The sequence below is a fragment of the Pezoporus flaviventris genome, unplaced genomic scaffold (assembly GCF_033815535.1).
Source record: "Pezoporus flaviventris isolate CSIRO_AGI_PZ_B2104156 unplaced genomic scaffold, CSIRO_AGI_Pfla_v1 ptg000025l, whole genome shotgun sequence".
Classification (NCBI taxonomy): domain Eukaryota; kingdom Metazoa; phylum Chordata; class Aves; order Psittaciformes; family Psittacidae; genus Pezoporus; species Pezoporus flaviventris.
The window spans coordinates 15,508,085-15,525,436 of record NW_026892573.1 but is presented as its reverse complement, the minus strand read 5'-3'; the positions used below and the strand labels follow the sequence as shown (position 1 = coordinate 15,525,436).

Here is a 17,352-nt window from a genome sequence, read left to right as displayed (position 1 = left end):
AATGACTGACTCAATTATGGATGAGCTCAACTCATGTGAATGTATTTGAAAGAATGCCTACATTTTTGTACTTCCTGCAGCATGAGAACTCAGACCTAGTGTTCAAGAACCCAGCTAGTCTCTTACCCAGAATCCCAGGCAGTACACAAGTCTGCAGGGAACAAGAGTTGAGCAGCCAAATGTTCAGTTAAGGCTCTGGAAGAGGCAGGATTCACAAACGCTTACCATGTGGTAGATGACTGGGGGAAGATAAGGAAGATTATAACATTACAAATATCTTGATATTAAAGATACTGATTCACTTAGTATAATTAGCACAATAACTGCTAACTCTACCAGTTAAACAAATCGTTTATATAAAACCATTAAAAACCTCTTCTTTTTCAATGGGGTATCTCTTACGATCGGCATTTTGTCTTCTGAGGACTTAAGCAGGCATTTAAAGTTACATGCTCATCATACCAAGAGATGAATTTCTTATTAGAAAGAGATCAGAGGGATAGGATGGTGGGAAGATTGGTGTAAAAAATATGCAAAATATACAATCCCAAACACTCCATTCCTTATCTTCTGCTTTAATCATAGGGAAGAAAATCATTAAAGCCTATCTACCTGGAATAGTGCTGCAAATGCTATTTCACATTTTGCAAAGCATGAGAATTCTTCAAGGCTGTAGGAAGCTAGAGTAGTTAACCAGGCTTCAAATGTAGAATTTTGGATTGGGCCATTTTCTCTACAGAAGTCCTGTATATTAAAGTACTCAAGTGACTTTCTGACATTTTCCTTGTTGATTAGCTTTTTTTAGTCAGTTTTAGCAGGTTTGCCAGTGCTTCACTTGCCTGTGCTTCCTTTGGTGCCAGGAACCTGCAGGTGTAGTTTGGGTATAATGCAGAGCCCTCAAGTTCACATGTCTGTCTGAGTGTTGATAAAAGAAAGGGGAGTGCTGATTTTTGTCTCCCAGGCAGGAGGCTTGGGTCCCATAACAGCTCTCATTTCCTCAGAAACTTGGCTGGGTTTGCAGGGAGCAGGCACACAGTACCCAGGGAGTGTGAGAAGCAGCAGAGAGGTGGCTGGTTGATGACTGCTGCCCTTACCTGAAAGGGAAAGCCTCTGCAGCAGTCTTACCTCAGACTTTCAGCTTCTGGGCAGAAAGGAGGCAGAGGTAGAGCAGCCTGCCTGTGCCCCATGGCAGGTGAGAAGGAAGCTGTCTCTGGTGGTCTTGGCCAAGCTGACCTCAGCAGAGCAGGCTGCTGTAGAGGTATTGAGCTCAGGCAGGCTGCTGGGGCTTCCATGTCATGGGTGACAAGGAGACGTCATTACATGATTATCAGGACTCTTTCCCCTCTGCCAGTGGAGGGGGTGGAAGAATGGTATAAAGGTGCTTTCAGAGCCAGTCTGAGGGTGACCAAGGACTTTGAGGCAGCATGCAGCAGCTGGAAGGGACCCTCTGAAGCAGAAGCTGAAACTGCATGACTCAAGGATTCACCCTCTTCAACATCTTCCCCTGGCAAGGAACAGATTACTGTCACAATAAGCTTTCTGGAAGAGATCCTGTACCACCTATGTGAAAAGGAGCAATACTTGGGTGTAGGTTCCTTGGGTTATGGGGGTTGTGAAGTCCCTTCCATGCTAACAGTGAAAGCAGTTTCCCACAAGACCAAAACCAGAAGTCCTTCAGATGAGTGCAGTCCTCCTGTCAGAAGACGAGTAATGGTTCCTTAGCAATCTTCTCATGTGCTGAAAGGCAACAAGGTGTTGAGGAAGACAAATGGTTGATTTGACCGTATTTGACAAGTCTAATGCCTTTTAAATGCTTTAATAGTAATATGATGTGTAAAATGTAAGTTGTGGCTGATGAGTACTCTATTGAGCTGTGTTACAGGGCTACAAGCAGTATTCTTGAGAGATTGTATGTCAAAGGAGGGCAGGTATTGCTTTTAGTTCTGTTAAAGTGGGACAAAGATACTGATTAAATGTTAGAAATTGGAGTCCTTAGAAATAATTTTTTCTGTGAGCAACACAATTTGACCAAGCTTGACATCCAGTGTCTGTCTCCTCTGGATTCTTCATCTACCACCTCACTTTCAGAGAACCTTTAATAGCACCTCTTCTAATACTTTGAATGTGTTTGGATATAAGAGGTGCTAATAAATACTGGCTTGTATGTGTGATCAGGTAAGACACATTTGTCTTGGAAAACCCAGAAGCTGAGAACAGAAATGTGCATTTTTTTTGTCTCCTGACATTTCATGTTGTAAACCTTCTTTTTTTTCAACATTTAGGACTTTATTCTTTTGTTTTTATTTTTAAAGCAATAATTTCACATGGTTGTGTGTCTGAAGAGCTGGAGCTTCAAAAATGTACTGTCAGCTTCATAACAAATTCTTACAGTGAGCGGTATTGTAATTTTCCGTTACATTGCCTTTGTATGCCTTTATCTGAATACTTTTGAAAGGAAAACGGCATGTACTTTCAGCAGGGATTTTCTTTTTAGTGCTGTGGAATATCTGACTCATGAGAACATAAAACTTTAAAATTGTATTTACATTGAAACAGACTTTTCCTGGTGTAGCAGCAAAGTCAACTTGGGGTTTAGTAACTTGTGTGATAAAATTTGGGTTTTAGTTTAAATAACAAGCGTAAACAGGTCCAGCGTTTTATAGGAAACTGAGAAGAGTGATTAGAATGTGTTTTAGGATTTTTTTCATTAATACAGAATTGGGGTCATCGTGTCCTGCTCTTGCTCTCTCAGACAGGTGGAGTGCACTGCCAGAAATTTAGCAAACTGAGAGTTAAACTTGAAAAGAAAAATCTCTGAAGGCAGTTCCTGAGTCTCTTTCTAGTAATGACTTTGTAAACATTATTCATTCAGTTTTTAAGCTGAAATTAATCACAACTAGTTCATACCCATTTGTACTGGATAATATTGTCATTTAGAATAGCTCTTCTCTCCCACTTTCATTTTAAAGGGAGAGAGGCTGATTCTTTCTCTGGTTTGGTTTTGACAGGCTATAAGGATTTTGGCTTGGCTTGCTGTTCTCCCTTCCACTCAGTGTAGCCTTGGGCTTTCTTTGCCCTGCTGCAGTTGGAATTAATCTTCCCTGAATTGGCCAGAACTGTGCATATTGTTTCAGGTTGTCTCACTACTGTCTGTACTCATTTGTTGTAGTGTAGTTCCACTGGGATCTTATCTGTTAGAGGATGACTAAATCCTCCTTGTCAGTCATCTTCTGCTCTGAAAATTGCCTTTCTTTATGCATCAGCCTCAATCTGTTTTCTGTTCCACTGCCCTGTTTACCCATTTTCCATCTCAGGGCCATGGGAGACTATTAATCTGTGGTGTGCTTTTTGCTGGATCACTTGATGAACCTGATGTGAGCCTTTCTGAAGCTTGAGATAATGATTAGATTTTTGAATTAATGCCATCAAACTAGCAAGATGAATCAATAGCTATTTTTGCTTGTGTGAATGCTTGGTATTGCCAATGGCTTTGTGTCTAGCCAGCTTTGTGACTTTGCTAAGCTCTGAGAGAAATGTGTTGCAATAGCATTCAAAGGAAGATGGTGAGAGGAAGGAGTTGCCTTTTCTCAAATAGCTCGCATCCTGAGACCAGGACATCAGAGAAGCTCCTTCTGGACCAGGTTATCTAGCCAGTTGCTCTAGCAAATGTGCTCCATGGTGGAAGTAAACACGGTAGTATTGCAGCACTGAGCAGCTTGCATTCATTGCAGACCTCATATAGTAGCAAGCATCAGGAGTGGGGGTGGAATGACATTTGCAGTAAAGCTAGAAAACCTCACATGAAGTGCTGTGTCTTGGCTCTCCACCACTTGTCTAGTGGTGGAGAGCTGTACAGGAAATGGGGAAGCATCACTGGAGGAAGGATGTCATGTTCATGAAGACTTGTGCTGAGTTCAGCTCATATCTGATGCGCAAGGTAATTATGGTTAGTGTCCCTGTGCAAGAAAAGGTTTGCCTTTGTCATGTAGCAGTTTGCCAGGCTGCCTCACTGCTGCTGTTGATTGTTTAATAATGTCCTGTCTTACTTCACTTTGTCCTTGTTTGTGAAGCAGTTTAACAACTTATACATCATTAGAACACTTTAATTTGCTGTCTCTCAGCTGACCCATGCCTGTGGAATGAATATTTCTGCATTTGAAGAGGGAAGTGGAGGAACCCTAGTGCAAGCCCAGGTCTTTGACATAAGAATGCTCTTTCTCTTGCTGTGTCTTAAACCATATTTATGAAAGCAAGGGCAAGAGCAGCCAGGGACAGCATTGGGTCATAGCACGTAAGTCAGACCAGGTCTATCAGCATCTTCATCATTGGCCAGTTTCTGTTTTTTTGAAGGTAAATGGTATCTTCTTTCTTCACAAAGGGTACCCAGACTACCTAATTTAGGGGAAAGCTTTCTAGTTGTAAAAATGGATTTCAACTGTCATGATAAACAAATGAAAAGGAAGGTAATTTACTGAAAGCCAAATGCATAGTTTTTCTCTACCTTCTCTTTGTGTTCTATAGAACTGGATTAGGGTAGACAAAAGCAATTAGATATGAAAAACACTAGACAGTGGGCATTGAACTGACAGCCCGACCATGTTTGTTGTAGTCTGTCCTCAGTGAACTCTGTCAGCTGCTGGACACGAGTCAGTCATCTGGTAGGAAAGGCATGTGGTCTGTGACCTCGGGAGGTCTGGTTCATGAACAGTGAGGTTGCTGGAAATGTCTGTGGTGTCTGATACAAGTGTGTCATCAGACCACAGGAAATCAGATAAAATTTCAGTATGGACACACAGTTGATAGACTGTGTTGCAGTCTTCTGGGTACAGTTAATTCATCAAGTTGTTTAGCATAAATTTAAGCTGTGAATTTACTCATTCAACAATGTCCTTCTCAGTAAGGACTGGCACAGTCTATCCTTAAACCCTGTAACCTCATTTGCTATCAAGAGGCTGACTCCTGCTGATGGTCTTTGATGCTGTACAGAGCCTGACAGGGATGCAGTTAATCTTCTCCATAGCAGCCTGTATGGTGCAGTGCTTTGGATGTGGGACTGAAACACTGTTGATAACCAGTATTTTGGCTACTACTGAATGTCCTCCCTTTTGGGAAGTAGCCTTTGCTCAGAGCCTGGCTGGGCTTCTTTATTTCTTAAATTCCTCTTTCCTCCATTTATTAAACTGTCTGTCCTCACCCACAGATTTTCTTGCTTTTTTTGTTCTTATTGACTGAGGGGGGTGAGCAAGAGGCCATGTGGGGCTTTGCTGCTGGCTGGGGTCAACCTAACACCTGTAATTGATAAAAAAAGAATGCAAATAAGCATTTCTTACAGTTTTTTTTCTATACTGATCTTAGGCTTTGTAGGAATTATAGGCATTTACAGAATTCCACACTGCTTCTTGAAGATCCTGCCTTAAAATTCCTCCATGTAATGCTTTTACAAATCAAGATTAAGAGGTTTAACATGCTGAAACTAATACTTTCTGCATTGATTTATAATGCTGTGTTGTCTCCTCAACCCTCTGTCTCCCTGTTTGATCTCATACTTGACATAAAAGCTCTGTGGGCTATAGGTCCTCTTGCTCAAGAAGTGCCACACTGAAGACTCTGGTCAGTGGGTAGGAATGGGAGTCTGTCTCAAATGAAATAAAAAAAAAAGAAGGAAACAAACATAAGCAGATATCCACTCCTAGCCATTCCTTTTATTAACAATGTCGTAATTTCTGGTGGACTGAGCTGGCAAGAATTTACCTAGTCTTTGGGTAGCTGCACTTGACAATAGTTTTCTTAAAGTTTTTGTTTGTTTCTTAGCAGTTGTGTGAGTAGAGTGTAACTGCAACATGACCAGTAAGCAGAGCTCAAAGAGACTGATGGCTGCATTCAGTTTTTGTGCTATATCCTTGTTATGTTTTCCTTTTGGTGGTGGTTAAAGCTGTAGTTTCTAAAGAGCTGAGATGGCTTAATGACTCCTAGCTGTGTCCCTTTGCTAGTGCTGGGTTTGTTGTTAGTGCTGTGGGTCATTTCAGCTCAGGACTTGAGCAGAAAGTGACTGCCTTTTTGTGTCTGGGTTAGTTTTTTCTTGAACTGGGAGCTGTTTTGTGGATGGCTTTTGAGTACTGTAACTGGTGTAATATATGTTGTGGGAGGAGCTGGACCTTCTTCTGTAGGTGGTGGAGTCAGTTGATCTATGAGGTCACCATCTTAAAAACCATACCAGCCTTAAGCTGGCTGCATTGACTGGCTCTAAATGAGAGCCTTGAATGACTGCCACCAAAATGCAAGGTTTACAGGTAATTGGGATTGAAGAGAAAACTGGATACCCAAAATGGCTGTATTGAAGATTGCAGCCTATGGGAAAGGGCACGTTCCACAGCTGGTTGGTTGTGGAGTCTCCTTGATCCTGGATAATAGTGAGGTTTACATAGACTTCTACTTTTTGGGAAATGAATAGGAAGTGAATGCCCTAAGGGAGTTATGACCTGCGTCCAGCTTTGGTTTCAAACTAATGACTGGTTCTTTCATTAAAAAAGTATGTGCTGTTTTCTGTGACTTGCAGTTTTCAACTGTTATTGTTGGTATTGTATGTAGTAAAGATTTTAAAGTATTTGTCTTTCCAGCCCTCTGACAGTTCTGGATGTATGGGTATAACTCTTGTGGACTTTCTTTATTTTGCAGTTGCTGCGGGAGCTCAAGCATCCAAATGTCATTTCTCTGCAAAAGGTGTTTCTTTCTCATGCTGACAGGAAAGTGTGGCTTCTCTTTGACTACGCTGAGCATGACCTCTGGGTAAGGTGAATTGTTTGTAGGTACCAGGCTTAAAGTTTTAGCTGCAGAAGACAGACAAGGTCAGGGAAAACACATTGGTTTAAAAATAGTGTGACCTCTTACTCCCTATTTGTTGGAAACTCTTTCAGTACTAAAAGAAAAGCAATGGAAAATGCTGGGTAAACACACTACACAGTTAATCTGTGACCTCTTTAGGAAGATAAAATCTGTGTTCAGCTCTCAGTACTAGAAATCTAGTTAAATAAGTGCAGATATAGCCTTCCATTACAGCTTAAGTAGGGTGCAGGAAAATGTAATTGATTATACAGGTGGATTCCCTTTAAAAAATGACAGAATTATGGACTGAATGCTGCAGTTCAGAGTTTTAGGTACACTGCATGTCATCCATGAATGGATGTGAGAGCAATGCCACTGTATGTAATGGAAATTTAATTCATATGTTTCAGCAGAAGAGCTTTTTACTCATCTTCTGAGATTTCATATATTTGGGAGAAAGGCTGTTTATTCCTAATTGCAAAACAGAGCTTTAAAATATAAACGCATTGGAGGACAGGTAAATTTGCTTTAAGATACATACATTTTTCTTCTATTAATTTAGTATTTGTAAGCTCAACATCCATTTGGCATGGTAAAGAATTCAAAATACCATGCAACCTTGACTTCCCTGAAAAAAAGGTATGTGGTCTTCAAATTAAATCTTACATGCATTCTGAGCTCTGCTGTCATAATAGGACCTTAAAAGAGATCAAGACAATTTGGATCAAAGAGGCAATTTGGAACGAGACGGAACCTTTGCATGCATTAGTGCAAGAATTACTCAGCACAAATCATGAGGTTTTTTTCTCTGCATGTAGTTTAGTCAGGAAGCATAAACCAAAGCAAAACTAAATTCTTTAGAAAATGGGGTTCATTGTATTTGGGAATAATTCAGCAGTATTTTCTGAAGAACCAGTGTGTTGGTTTTCCTTCAGCTAAACAGAATTGAAGGTATTCCAGTTAAATGTCTTGGAAGCTCTGGTATTTGGTATTGAGATCTTGTTAACCAAAATAAAATTAAAGGGGGGGGGAAGTTACTGAGTCGAGGCATTGTAATGTCGAGACGTTCTAAAAGCTGATTTACAAAACAACAACAAAAGCAAACCCAAACCCAACATATTTTTACCTAGAAAAAAGAACAAGCACTTCCTTACTTTTTCACTGCTCCTCCATATTTATGATCTGTTAACCTCCAGAAGTTTAGGAATGTCTGAGTTTTTTGGAGGATTTTTGTTTCAAAATATGCTGCAAGGCTTAATAGTTGTTTGGATGATTGTGACTAGTATTGACCTGTCCTTGTTTGTATTTATACATTTCTGAATCACTGCAGAAGTACTTCTGTTAATGAAACACTGGCTTGTACATTAGCAACTTAGGAATGACCCTCAGTTTTGACCGTTATGCTTACATGCACATACCTGTGTGAGCTCCAGAGCTCCACGCCCATGTGAGCTCCTGAGCTCCATGCCCGTATCAGCTCCTGGTGGTTCACTATATCTGGATGCAAGAGACGTAGCTGCAGTGACTGGGCTGGCTCTGTGCCCCAGAGAGCCGGCTATGGACCAACTCCTCCAGTCCTGAGCATATCTAGCGCAGCAGGTCTCAAGCAAGACTAGAGGAAAGGGCACAGAGTGTATCGGAGTGGGAATAAAAAATCCAGGAGAGCCATCTGTCTCTGAGTATTCACTTCTCTCTGGCCACTGCATGAAAAATAACTTTTTGTTTGGAGTCAGTTGAAGTGGAAGATGAAACTTGTGGCTCAAACTGAGGGATGCTCATGCACGAGGTGCTTGGCTGACTGGACAGAGACTGTCACCTTTTCATCAATGTTTCTTTTCTCTGTGCAGCTCCGTTTTTACCTTTGAGAGGGCAGGGATGTGTCTTTTCCTCCCAGGAAAGACAAGATCTATACCTGGAGCAAAGGGGGGCAGGCTGTATGGAGCTGGGCTGCAGCAAGAGGGGAAAGGCAATTTCCCAAAGGGGTTTATTTAAGTAGTTGGGTACCTCATTGGCACCTGGAATATGAAAATTCAGGAATATAGGAGGAACATGTGATAGAAGTTTGGTGCCAGGTTTTGGATGGACAAGGTCAGGGCTGTTTTTATGATCTCACAAGTGCAAGCCAGTACAGGAAATAAGTGTGAATGCATGAAAAAAGTCAATCTAGAAATGACCTCTCTCTTAAAAGGAGACAAGCATGGAAGTGGTTATCATGACCCTGACACACCTTATGCTACTGAAGTTAGTGGCACCTGGGACTCAGGTGCTAAGACAGCATACCTTTTGGACTTCTCATTGTTGCTAGACAATGCCTGTGTATACACTCTAAAATTGCTAAAGGTACTTTCTGCATCTGGCTTGGTGGCTGACTTTAAGATTGACAGATTTATAACATTGCTCTGTCAGCAGCTTCTGTTTTTAGAGTCTGTGCTTTAAGCGTGTAGTAAATAAAGAAGGTATAAATCTGGGCCTCCAATTAAATGTTTAAAACTCCCAATACAGTTTGCAAGAAATTTGTCTTGCCATATGTGTTGAATGTTAGTGTCATCATTACTGTAGGAAAAATCCTAAAATTAAGATAATAAAGGAGCTAGGTAATGCACTTTTAATTCTGTGCTGTGATACAGAAAATATAAGCCTATCTTAACAAAAGAATCCCCAAGCAAAAATACCCCAAAACCGTCCAAGGTCAGTGGTCTGCGAGGGAGTTTGCTTTGGCAGTTGTATTGGGTTTGTATTCCTCATCCTACTGTGGGAGGGTGATTGAGTGGCTGTGTGAGTCTTAGCTGCCTGCCGGGGTTAACCGCAGCAACAACTGATTTCATTTGAGAGATTTCCTTGGGACAGCCATCACTTTACTTCATATAGTATTAATTTTCTGGTACTAAAAGTACAGCTTGCTAGTTTTGAAAATGAATGATGAAAGGTTGAAAAAAAAGCTAAAAATTCTGTGTAAGGAATTGCTGGTAATTTTTTTGCGTAATGCTGTAGATAACATTACACGTTTTCATTTTGATTTCTTTTTCCCCTTTACAGCATATAATCAAGTTTCACAGGGCTTCTAAAGCAAACAAGAAACCAGTTCAGTTACCTCGGGGAATGGTGAAGTCACTGTTATATCAGATCCTAGATGGTATTCACTACCTGCATGCTAACTGGGTGTTACACAGGGATTTGGTAAGTGGATCCGCAATGGGTTTTAGCACTGGGATGATGACTGAGGGCAAGGATGGGTTTGTTTCATGAAAAAATTATGGGGAGAAAATACCTTTTGCTAAGGGAATGTGTTAATAAATAGGTATTTTTGTACTGCAGTCAGCCTTGATTAGTAGAGTGAATTTTAAAAGCTGGCTATGATCTGATATGCTTATGACAGTGAAATATATCAGATGGCTGGTTTCCATTTTTTATTTTCTAAAGAAACTACTTTAAAAGTGTTCATTTAAATAACGGGCATGTTGAGGTACAGAAAATGCCTTTGGTAGTATCACTGCAGGCAAGATAAATAACTAAGTACAGCATGTGTGTAGGTGGGGGAGAGGATGATTGGCTCTATGAACTGCTGAAAAAATAAAAACTCCCTAAAATTATCATTTTTACTTATGAAGTAACTTTTGAAGACTGTTATCTTCTACTACTTACAATCTGTCAGAAATACAGCCATGCCAACTTTTGAAGACTTCTGCAAATAAACTAGTGTTTAGCCAATTACATATAAGCAACACATTTTGAACCCGAGTGTTTTTAACCAGCAAATTCCATTATATATTTAAAACTGGTAAATCTCATCAATTCTTATGTGTATTTGCCTTTGAAATACGCCCATGGCTGGCTAGGCTTAATACTGGATAGTTTTTCCAGCTCGGTTGTCTGTAGCTCTTATTCTTAAAAGTAAATTGGGGGGGGGGGGAGCTATCAAAGTATTATCTGTATATGATGCTTCTAATTACTGAAATTTCATTAGTGCATGAGAGTATCATTAGTTTGACCTTTCATTCCCATAATCAGTATTACCAGTGTTATTCTGTGCTTGGTGCAGTAAGTCTGGCTTCCTTACTCATCTTTCAGAGTCACTTTTTGTCTTTGAAATAGCATTAATAGTGTTTCTGGAAATGTAGTCAATGATTAGTTATTTGTCTTCTGTATTTGTGCCTAGTAAGTCTTTTACAGAGTGCCAGTGTCTGTTTAAACTAATGGGGAAAAGATGTAACTTGGATAAATAACATTTTCAGAACTGAAATTGTAGAATCATAGACTAGTTAGGGTTGGAAAGGACCTTAAGATCATCTAGTTCCAACCCCCTGCCATGGGCAAGGACACCTCACACTAAACCATGCCACTCAAGGCTCTGTCCAACCTGGCCTTGAACACTGCCAGGGATGGAGCATTCACAACTTCCCTGGGAAACCTATTCCAGTGCCTCACCACCCTCATAGTAAAGAACTTCTTCCTTATATCCAATCTAAACTTCCCCTGTTTAAGTTTTAACCCATTACCCCTTGTCCTATCACTACAGTCCCTAATGAAGAGTCCCTCCCCAGCATCCTTATAGCCCCCCTTCAGAATGCAAGGAAGTTCTGCTTTATTAATATAATTCTATGGACATTGTTTCTAATTTGCTCCTGGTCTTAGAAATGGAACAGAAGCCTCAGCACTGAGGGGAAAAGTCAGAAAAATTGTGGTGGCTTTGTCAACTCATGTAATAGTGGAGCAAAACGTAATGTAGAAATATATAGTGCTTGTTACTACTTAGACACACTTTGTTTTTAAACCAAAATGTTATGTTATTTAAATGTTCTGCCTGCACTAGTACTCTTTGGTATATTGGTAGGAGGCACACAGGAAGCAAATGACCTATAATCAAGAATTTTAATTATTCTGACGTTTTACTTTCTACAGTTTCAGCGAATTTAAGAACCTAAGCATAACTGAATTTAAAAAGAAAACCATGCAGGTTGTTAACTGGATGGCTCAGGAGATTGGTAATTTGTTACAGAGCCTTTCACATCTAGGTCTGTAGCTCAAATACAGTTTAAGTTGGCAACTGCAAAAAACTGTTACCATCTCATTTTCTGACGTATGTGAAAAGAGTTGGTGGTCTCAGTCCAGAACGAAGTGTTCTTCCAGCAGAAAAAACGCCCTCACAATTGGCTGCCTTTTGATAATCTAAGGAAGAGACCAAAAGCTTGAGGCAGAGACTGAGAGGTCTTCCCACTGGAACCTTGTCAAGCCAATTTTGTGAGAAACTGATGAAACCTAAGCTGGGGCTGCCTGTGCTGCCTTGTCCATGGAAACCTTTTGGGTTTGTTTTTTTTTTTGAAACCACAGAGTTTGAGCTGAATTTAGAAGGCACTTGTTTCAAGCAGGAGAAAAGTCAGAATTGTATCTGTCGGGTATTTTCTTCCATTCATCAGGGAATAGACTGAGTAACAGAAGGGTTTCTATGTAGTGTTTTGTTCTAGCAAGACAGGAGCATACTGGTGCAAAGTTAAGCTGGTCATTCGGGACTTCAGTGGCACATATAGTCTGATTGAAAGCAAAATAACTGACATTAGCACTTGTTCTTCGATGTGGGTTTCTATTGTGGGGTACCTGTAGTATTAGCCTTCAGGAATATTGGTGTTAAATAATTGATTTTCACTCTTGACTGGATGGCTGGACGGATTTGATATTTCTCCTACCTTTAAAATGATGGGTGTTGCTAAATGTTTTATGTTTTGCTAGTTTTAGATGTGTACAGATACACACACATTGTTGCTCAAGTAACATTCTTGCTTTCGTTTCATTCACTAGCTGTTATAAGAGTGACGGTGCTTGGGGTGGTGGGAAAGCGTAAGAACAGTACTTTGGCAGAAAAAAATCTGTTCTTTGCTATGTCTCTCTTAATAAGGATTTGTTTAAAGGGTAAGAAAGCTCATCTCTTGGGAAAGTAATTCTCTTTCATTGAAGTGCAATTTTCTGCTTTGGGGGTTTTGGTCTTTTTTAAGATGTCTTAATGAAGGTAGCTTTTAGGTAGCCAATGTTTTGGAGTTTTTGAGATCTTGACTTGTGTAATCAGAAACAAAATGTGGCATAAAGTAACTCCTTTTTGGTTTAGGCAGTAAAATTTAATGGTGATTAAAATCATCAACTTAGACTGAAATTTGTCTTCATAATGGTGGAATTGAGCAATCTTTAATTCCTGTAAGATTCTTAAAAAAATGTATATTCTGTATGAAACAGTAAAAACTGTAGGAAGACAACAGTTGTCTGTTGAGGTTTTTGTAGTTGTGGTTTGCCTTTTACAAAGGAAATGCATACAAATCTTAACAATAAATTAACTGCATAAATTTCAACTCTTTGCTGTTTTCTTTTTTTCCTCTTTCACTGCTTACATGAAAGCCAGTTCACTGTTTCCATCAGCGCAAGAGAGATGTGGGTTGTATTTGTTGTCTGAATACTGCTGTGCCTGAGTAGTTAGCTTTTCCATAAGGCTGAAACACCAGTAAAATTTTTCAGCAAATGAGTGTCAGGCCTTTTAAAATTTCTTATTTGACTTGCATATGCTTCAGCTTTTTTAAATTTCATGACTGAGAGCAATTGAAAGCAGATTGTTTATTCATGCTCTGACTGTAGCAGGAAGGAACTAACACTTCATGTAATTACCACAAAGTGCATCAATTATAGTTTTAGTAATATTTTGAATTTAGTTATCAAGCATGCTTCAAACATACTGCATTTTGCTGACTACTTTTCTAGTATTTTTTCCTGTTTATGATATCCAGCTATTGGACTTCTTCCTTTACTCAAAGTTCTTATTCCACACCAAAAATAAGCATAAGAGTGGCTATAGTTCTGTTTTTATCAATCTGCAACCTCAAGAGCAAGAGAAAAGAGAGGATGCTTGTAAGACTTTTAAGTAATGGGCTTAAAATAGAGGTCCCTTTGCATGGTACAGCAACATGTCACACCTGTTAGTATATAAAAGTGCGTCTTTCTTTAATATTAGTTTGTCGTGGCCTTGTCCACACAGTTAGGATGTGGCCATTTGCAAACCAGCACAGGATACTGCAGCCTATTTAATATGTTTCTAGTGTGCAGCTCTACTGAACTGCTGCTGCAGGATGAGCACTGGTTTTTAACAAGCTTTCAGGCAGACAAGTGTAATACAATTCGAATGTAGCTTCCTGGGACCTCTTCCCAAGGGGTACCTGCTGCCAGCTTGGGATTACTAAGAACATTAAATATTTTCTTTTACAGTAAATGAGGAGACCCACTCACTGCCAGGGTTTGTTTTTGTAGACATCAATGGCTTCCCAGGCTCTGGCTGTGAATCACTAAAGTATATGCTTTAGGCAAAGTTAAATATATGGAATATTTACCCTGCCAGTTTTCTGTTTTCTGCATTAGAGCTCTTGAATCCAAGGATGTCTCTCTCATCAGTATTCAAAGAATACTTCAGGAATACATGGATGCCCTTCAGTCCTTCTCTAGTGCTTACAAAAATGGTCATTGGAAGAAATGCACTTAAATGATTAAAAACGAATAGTAATGTGCACAACTTTTCCTACTAGAAAGAAGTTACCAGCTTTTAAAAGCAGGATGGTCTTCTACCCTCTTTAGGTATATCCAATAATGGATAATGAGCATTATTTCCCAAAAGGTACTGTAATGACTTGCTAGTGATTTGCTTTAAAAGGAGGAAGAAACAAACAACCTAACCCAAACCCAATCACAGTTTTGGTTGTCAGCTGTTGCATTTCCCAAGATTTCTGTTTCCAAGGTGTTTTTCATTATGTAAGTGTGCTTTCATGAGTTCACAGAAGAACAATGTGTCTGGCAAAACCTTTTCTTGCATAGGCTGTACTAACATGCTTCTCTGTAATTTACTGTAATTCTAAATATTCCATAGTTAAAATAGCATTATATGCTGTTTCTTAATTCTCCTATTTACAGGGAATATGACTACTCTCCGCCCACTGTTCTGGGCATTTTGTCTTAGAGGGAACTTTCAAACCAGTAAATAATCAAAGTGGTTTTACTTTTTAAGAACTGCTGTGCAAATGAGAATCCATTTGTCTGGCTTTCATCTTGGACGTCATTGTTGGCAGAGGCCTGTTAGGTCGAGCTCTTGATTGAGTCATGTCTGTCAGGTTTGTACAAATGCAGATGTGAAGTTAGAAATCCAGAATATATTGCTGCAGTACTGCTAGCCTTCCAGTTAGAAAATTAGAAGGCGTAATGCTTGGAGATCACTAAATTCACCATAAAATCATAGAAACAAATCATTGTGAGACCACTCTTTTTGAAAGGTCATAGCTATCGGGGTGGTTCCTGAGGGGAAAAAAGCAGATTATCACCCCAGTCTTCAAGAAGGGCAAGAAAGAGGATCTGGAAAATTGTATGTCGATCACTCTCTCCTTGGTCACCGGAAAGGTGATGGATTAAATCCTTCTGGAAGCTATTTCCTGATATCTGAAAGACACGAAAGTGATTGGGAGTAGTCAGCATGGATTTACAAAGGGGAAATCATGCTTAGCGAACCTGAAAGCCTTTAATGACTATGTGAGAAGAGCAGTGGGTGTTGCTTATTTTAGTAAGGCTTTCAACACTACATCCTGTAATATCCATGTAGACAAACAAATGACATACGGATTCTCAAAGTACACAGTGAAGTGAGGTGGGCTGAAAGGATTGTGATCATGGCTCTCAAGCTGGACACCAGTCACTAGTGGAGCATTGCACAGGCTGATACTGGGTTCAGTGCTGTTTAGCATCATCATTAACAACCTGGACAATGGGAGAGGACACACCCTTAACAAGTGAACTGATGATTTCTAGAGTTGCCTTCCAACCTCAGCCACTCTGTGAATGTGTTATCTTTGATTTCATTTGATCTGTCTCAAAAAATTCAATTGCTGCTTTTTCAAAATTTAAAATCATGAGAAATCAATAGAAGCTGTGGTAGAGGGGAAGTGGGAGCAGGAGTGAGTAAGAATATGAAAGATCAAATAGCTTGAATGGAAAAGGAGCAATGTGAAGAAAAGTGAAATACAAGACCTTTGCAGTGAAGGAGGACATTTTTGTGATGTATCTTGACTACAGCATGAGGAGAGGGAGCACATGGTGCCATTTTCTTTTCCTGAAGAAAAAAGATGATGTATATCCCCAAAAGTTTTTATGTAAGCTGCTTGGTCATAAAATGAAGGACGTATTTCTACTGGATCATCAAATCGTCACCCACTTTGAGTATGAAACCCTTCTGTAACTGCAGTATCTCTAGAAGGAGATACCCTGGTCTTGAGAGATGAAAAAAAAATTGTCAATTCGGTAGAATTAAAGTGTTATGGAGACTTATATTTTTAGACATATCTTGGATTAGCCCTACATCTTTTATTCTTAGCTGAAATACTGTTCCTATTGTTCTAAAGCACTGAAATCAAATGGGAAAAGATAAATGAAAATACAATATTCAGTCACATTTGAGTCTTCATCGCAGGGCTTCCTGAGGATTTTGTAAATCAGCCATCTTTAAAGATACTGAACAGATCTTTTTTTAATTCATAGGCCACCTCCATTCAAGCAATTCTTGAATGTGAATATAATATTTCATAGTTTTTTACAAGTTGATCATCTTTGATCTCAGATCGAGTGTGAGGTCATGTAAGAAGTTTTAAGTAATGGCTGTGAAAAGGATAGAGTAAAAGTCCAAGATTTGTAATATGTGGACTCAGCAGCTACACCTGAAAATAATTTTTACCTAAGCAACCAGTGTTTAGCAAAAAAGGGAAATCAGTCCTAAAAGTTCTTTTAATCTTTTACCACACAATAGATTCCTATTATTATAAGACGGAAGTGGTTAATAGGGGAGCATTTTGGAGATACTTTTCTTCAAATATTTTTCTATATTTTGATTGCAAGTATAAAACTCATTTATCAGCTTGATTCAAATGGAAATGGGGGGTGCAAGGAAAGGTCAGAAATCTGACCATTTCAAGACAGGTTTCCAAATCCATCTCTATTAGACTATTGCTTTTATTCAAAGCCCCATTTACTTAATCATCAAATCCAATTTTATCTGAGCGTCAGAGACAAGTCTTTTTTTTCTTGGAAGTATCTATAACTTCTTGGTTTTTAGCTCAATATTTCTTTTCCATAAATCTTAAAATAATTAATCCTTTTGAGGTGGAAAAAAAGTAAAACATGAGTCCCACAATCTTGTCTTTCAGAACTGGCAGTCATACTGGCAACACCGTTTTGCTCTATTCATAAACATAACCTTGTTTTGAAGCAACAATAAACACTATCTTTGTCTGAAGTATTGATGGAAGATCAAGGTAGAGCAATGTATATAAGAGCTTTGTTACTTTACCTAGCCAATAATGTGACCAAACCTAAGCAGGCTTACTCTTAAGACTGTTAGTGCCTAGAGGGAATGCAGGTCAAGTTTCTGAATTTGGAGTTCAATAGGCAAAGAGACTTCTACGTCTAAGTAGTACGAGGTGCAGAAAAGAAATGGAGGAAGCAAGGCTGCTTATTTAACCACCAGAC

The 17,352-nt window shown here is 39.4% G+C and overlaps 1 protein-coding gene across 7 annotated transcripts in view; it reads left to right on the top strand.

Moving 5' to 3' along the window:
- Positions 1-17,352, top strand: part of CDK8 (cyclin dependent kinase 8) — a 74,781-nt gene that overhangs the window by 28,769 nt on the left and 28,660 nt on the right. For 6 of the 7 annotated variants that reach the window (XR_009744167.1, XM_061457609.1, XM_061457610.1 and 3 more), the window contains 2 exons: positions 6,676-6,786; positions 9,859-9,999. Coding sequence is in view for 5 of the 7 variants with exons in the window: in XM_061457609.1 (XP_061313593.1) it covers positions 6,676-6,786; positions 9,859-9,999 (252 nt within the window). In the remaining 2 variants the exon portion in view is untranslated. Of the gene's footprint in view, positions 1-6,675; positions 6,787-9,858; positions 10,000-17,352 lie in introns of those variants that run through there. The other variant, XM_061457613.1, reaches the window with a different exon arrangement.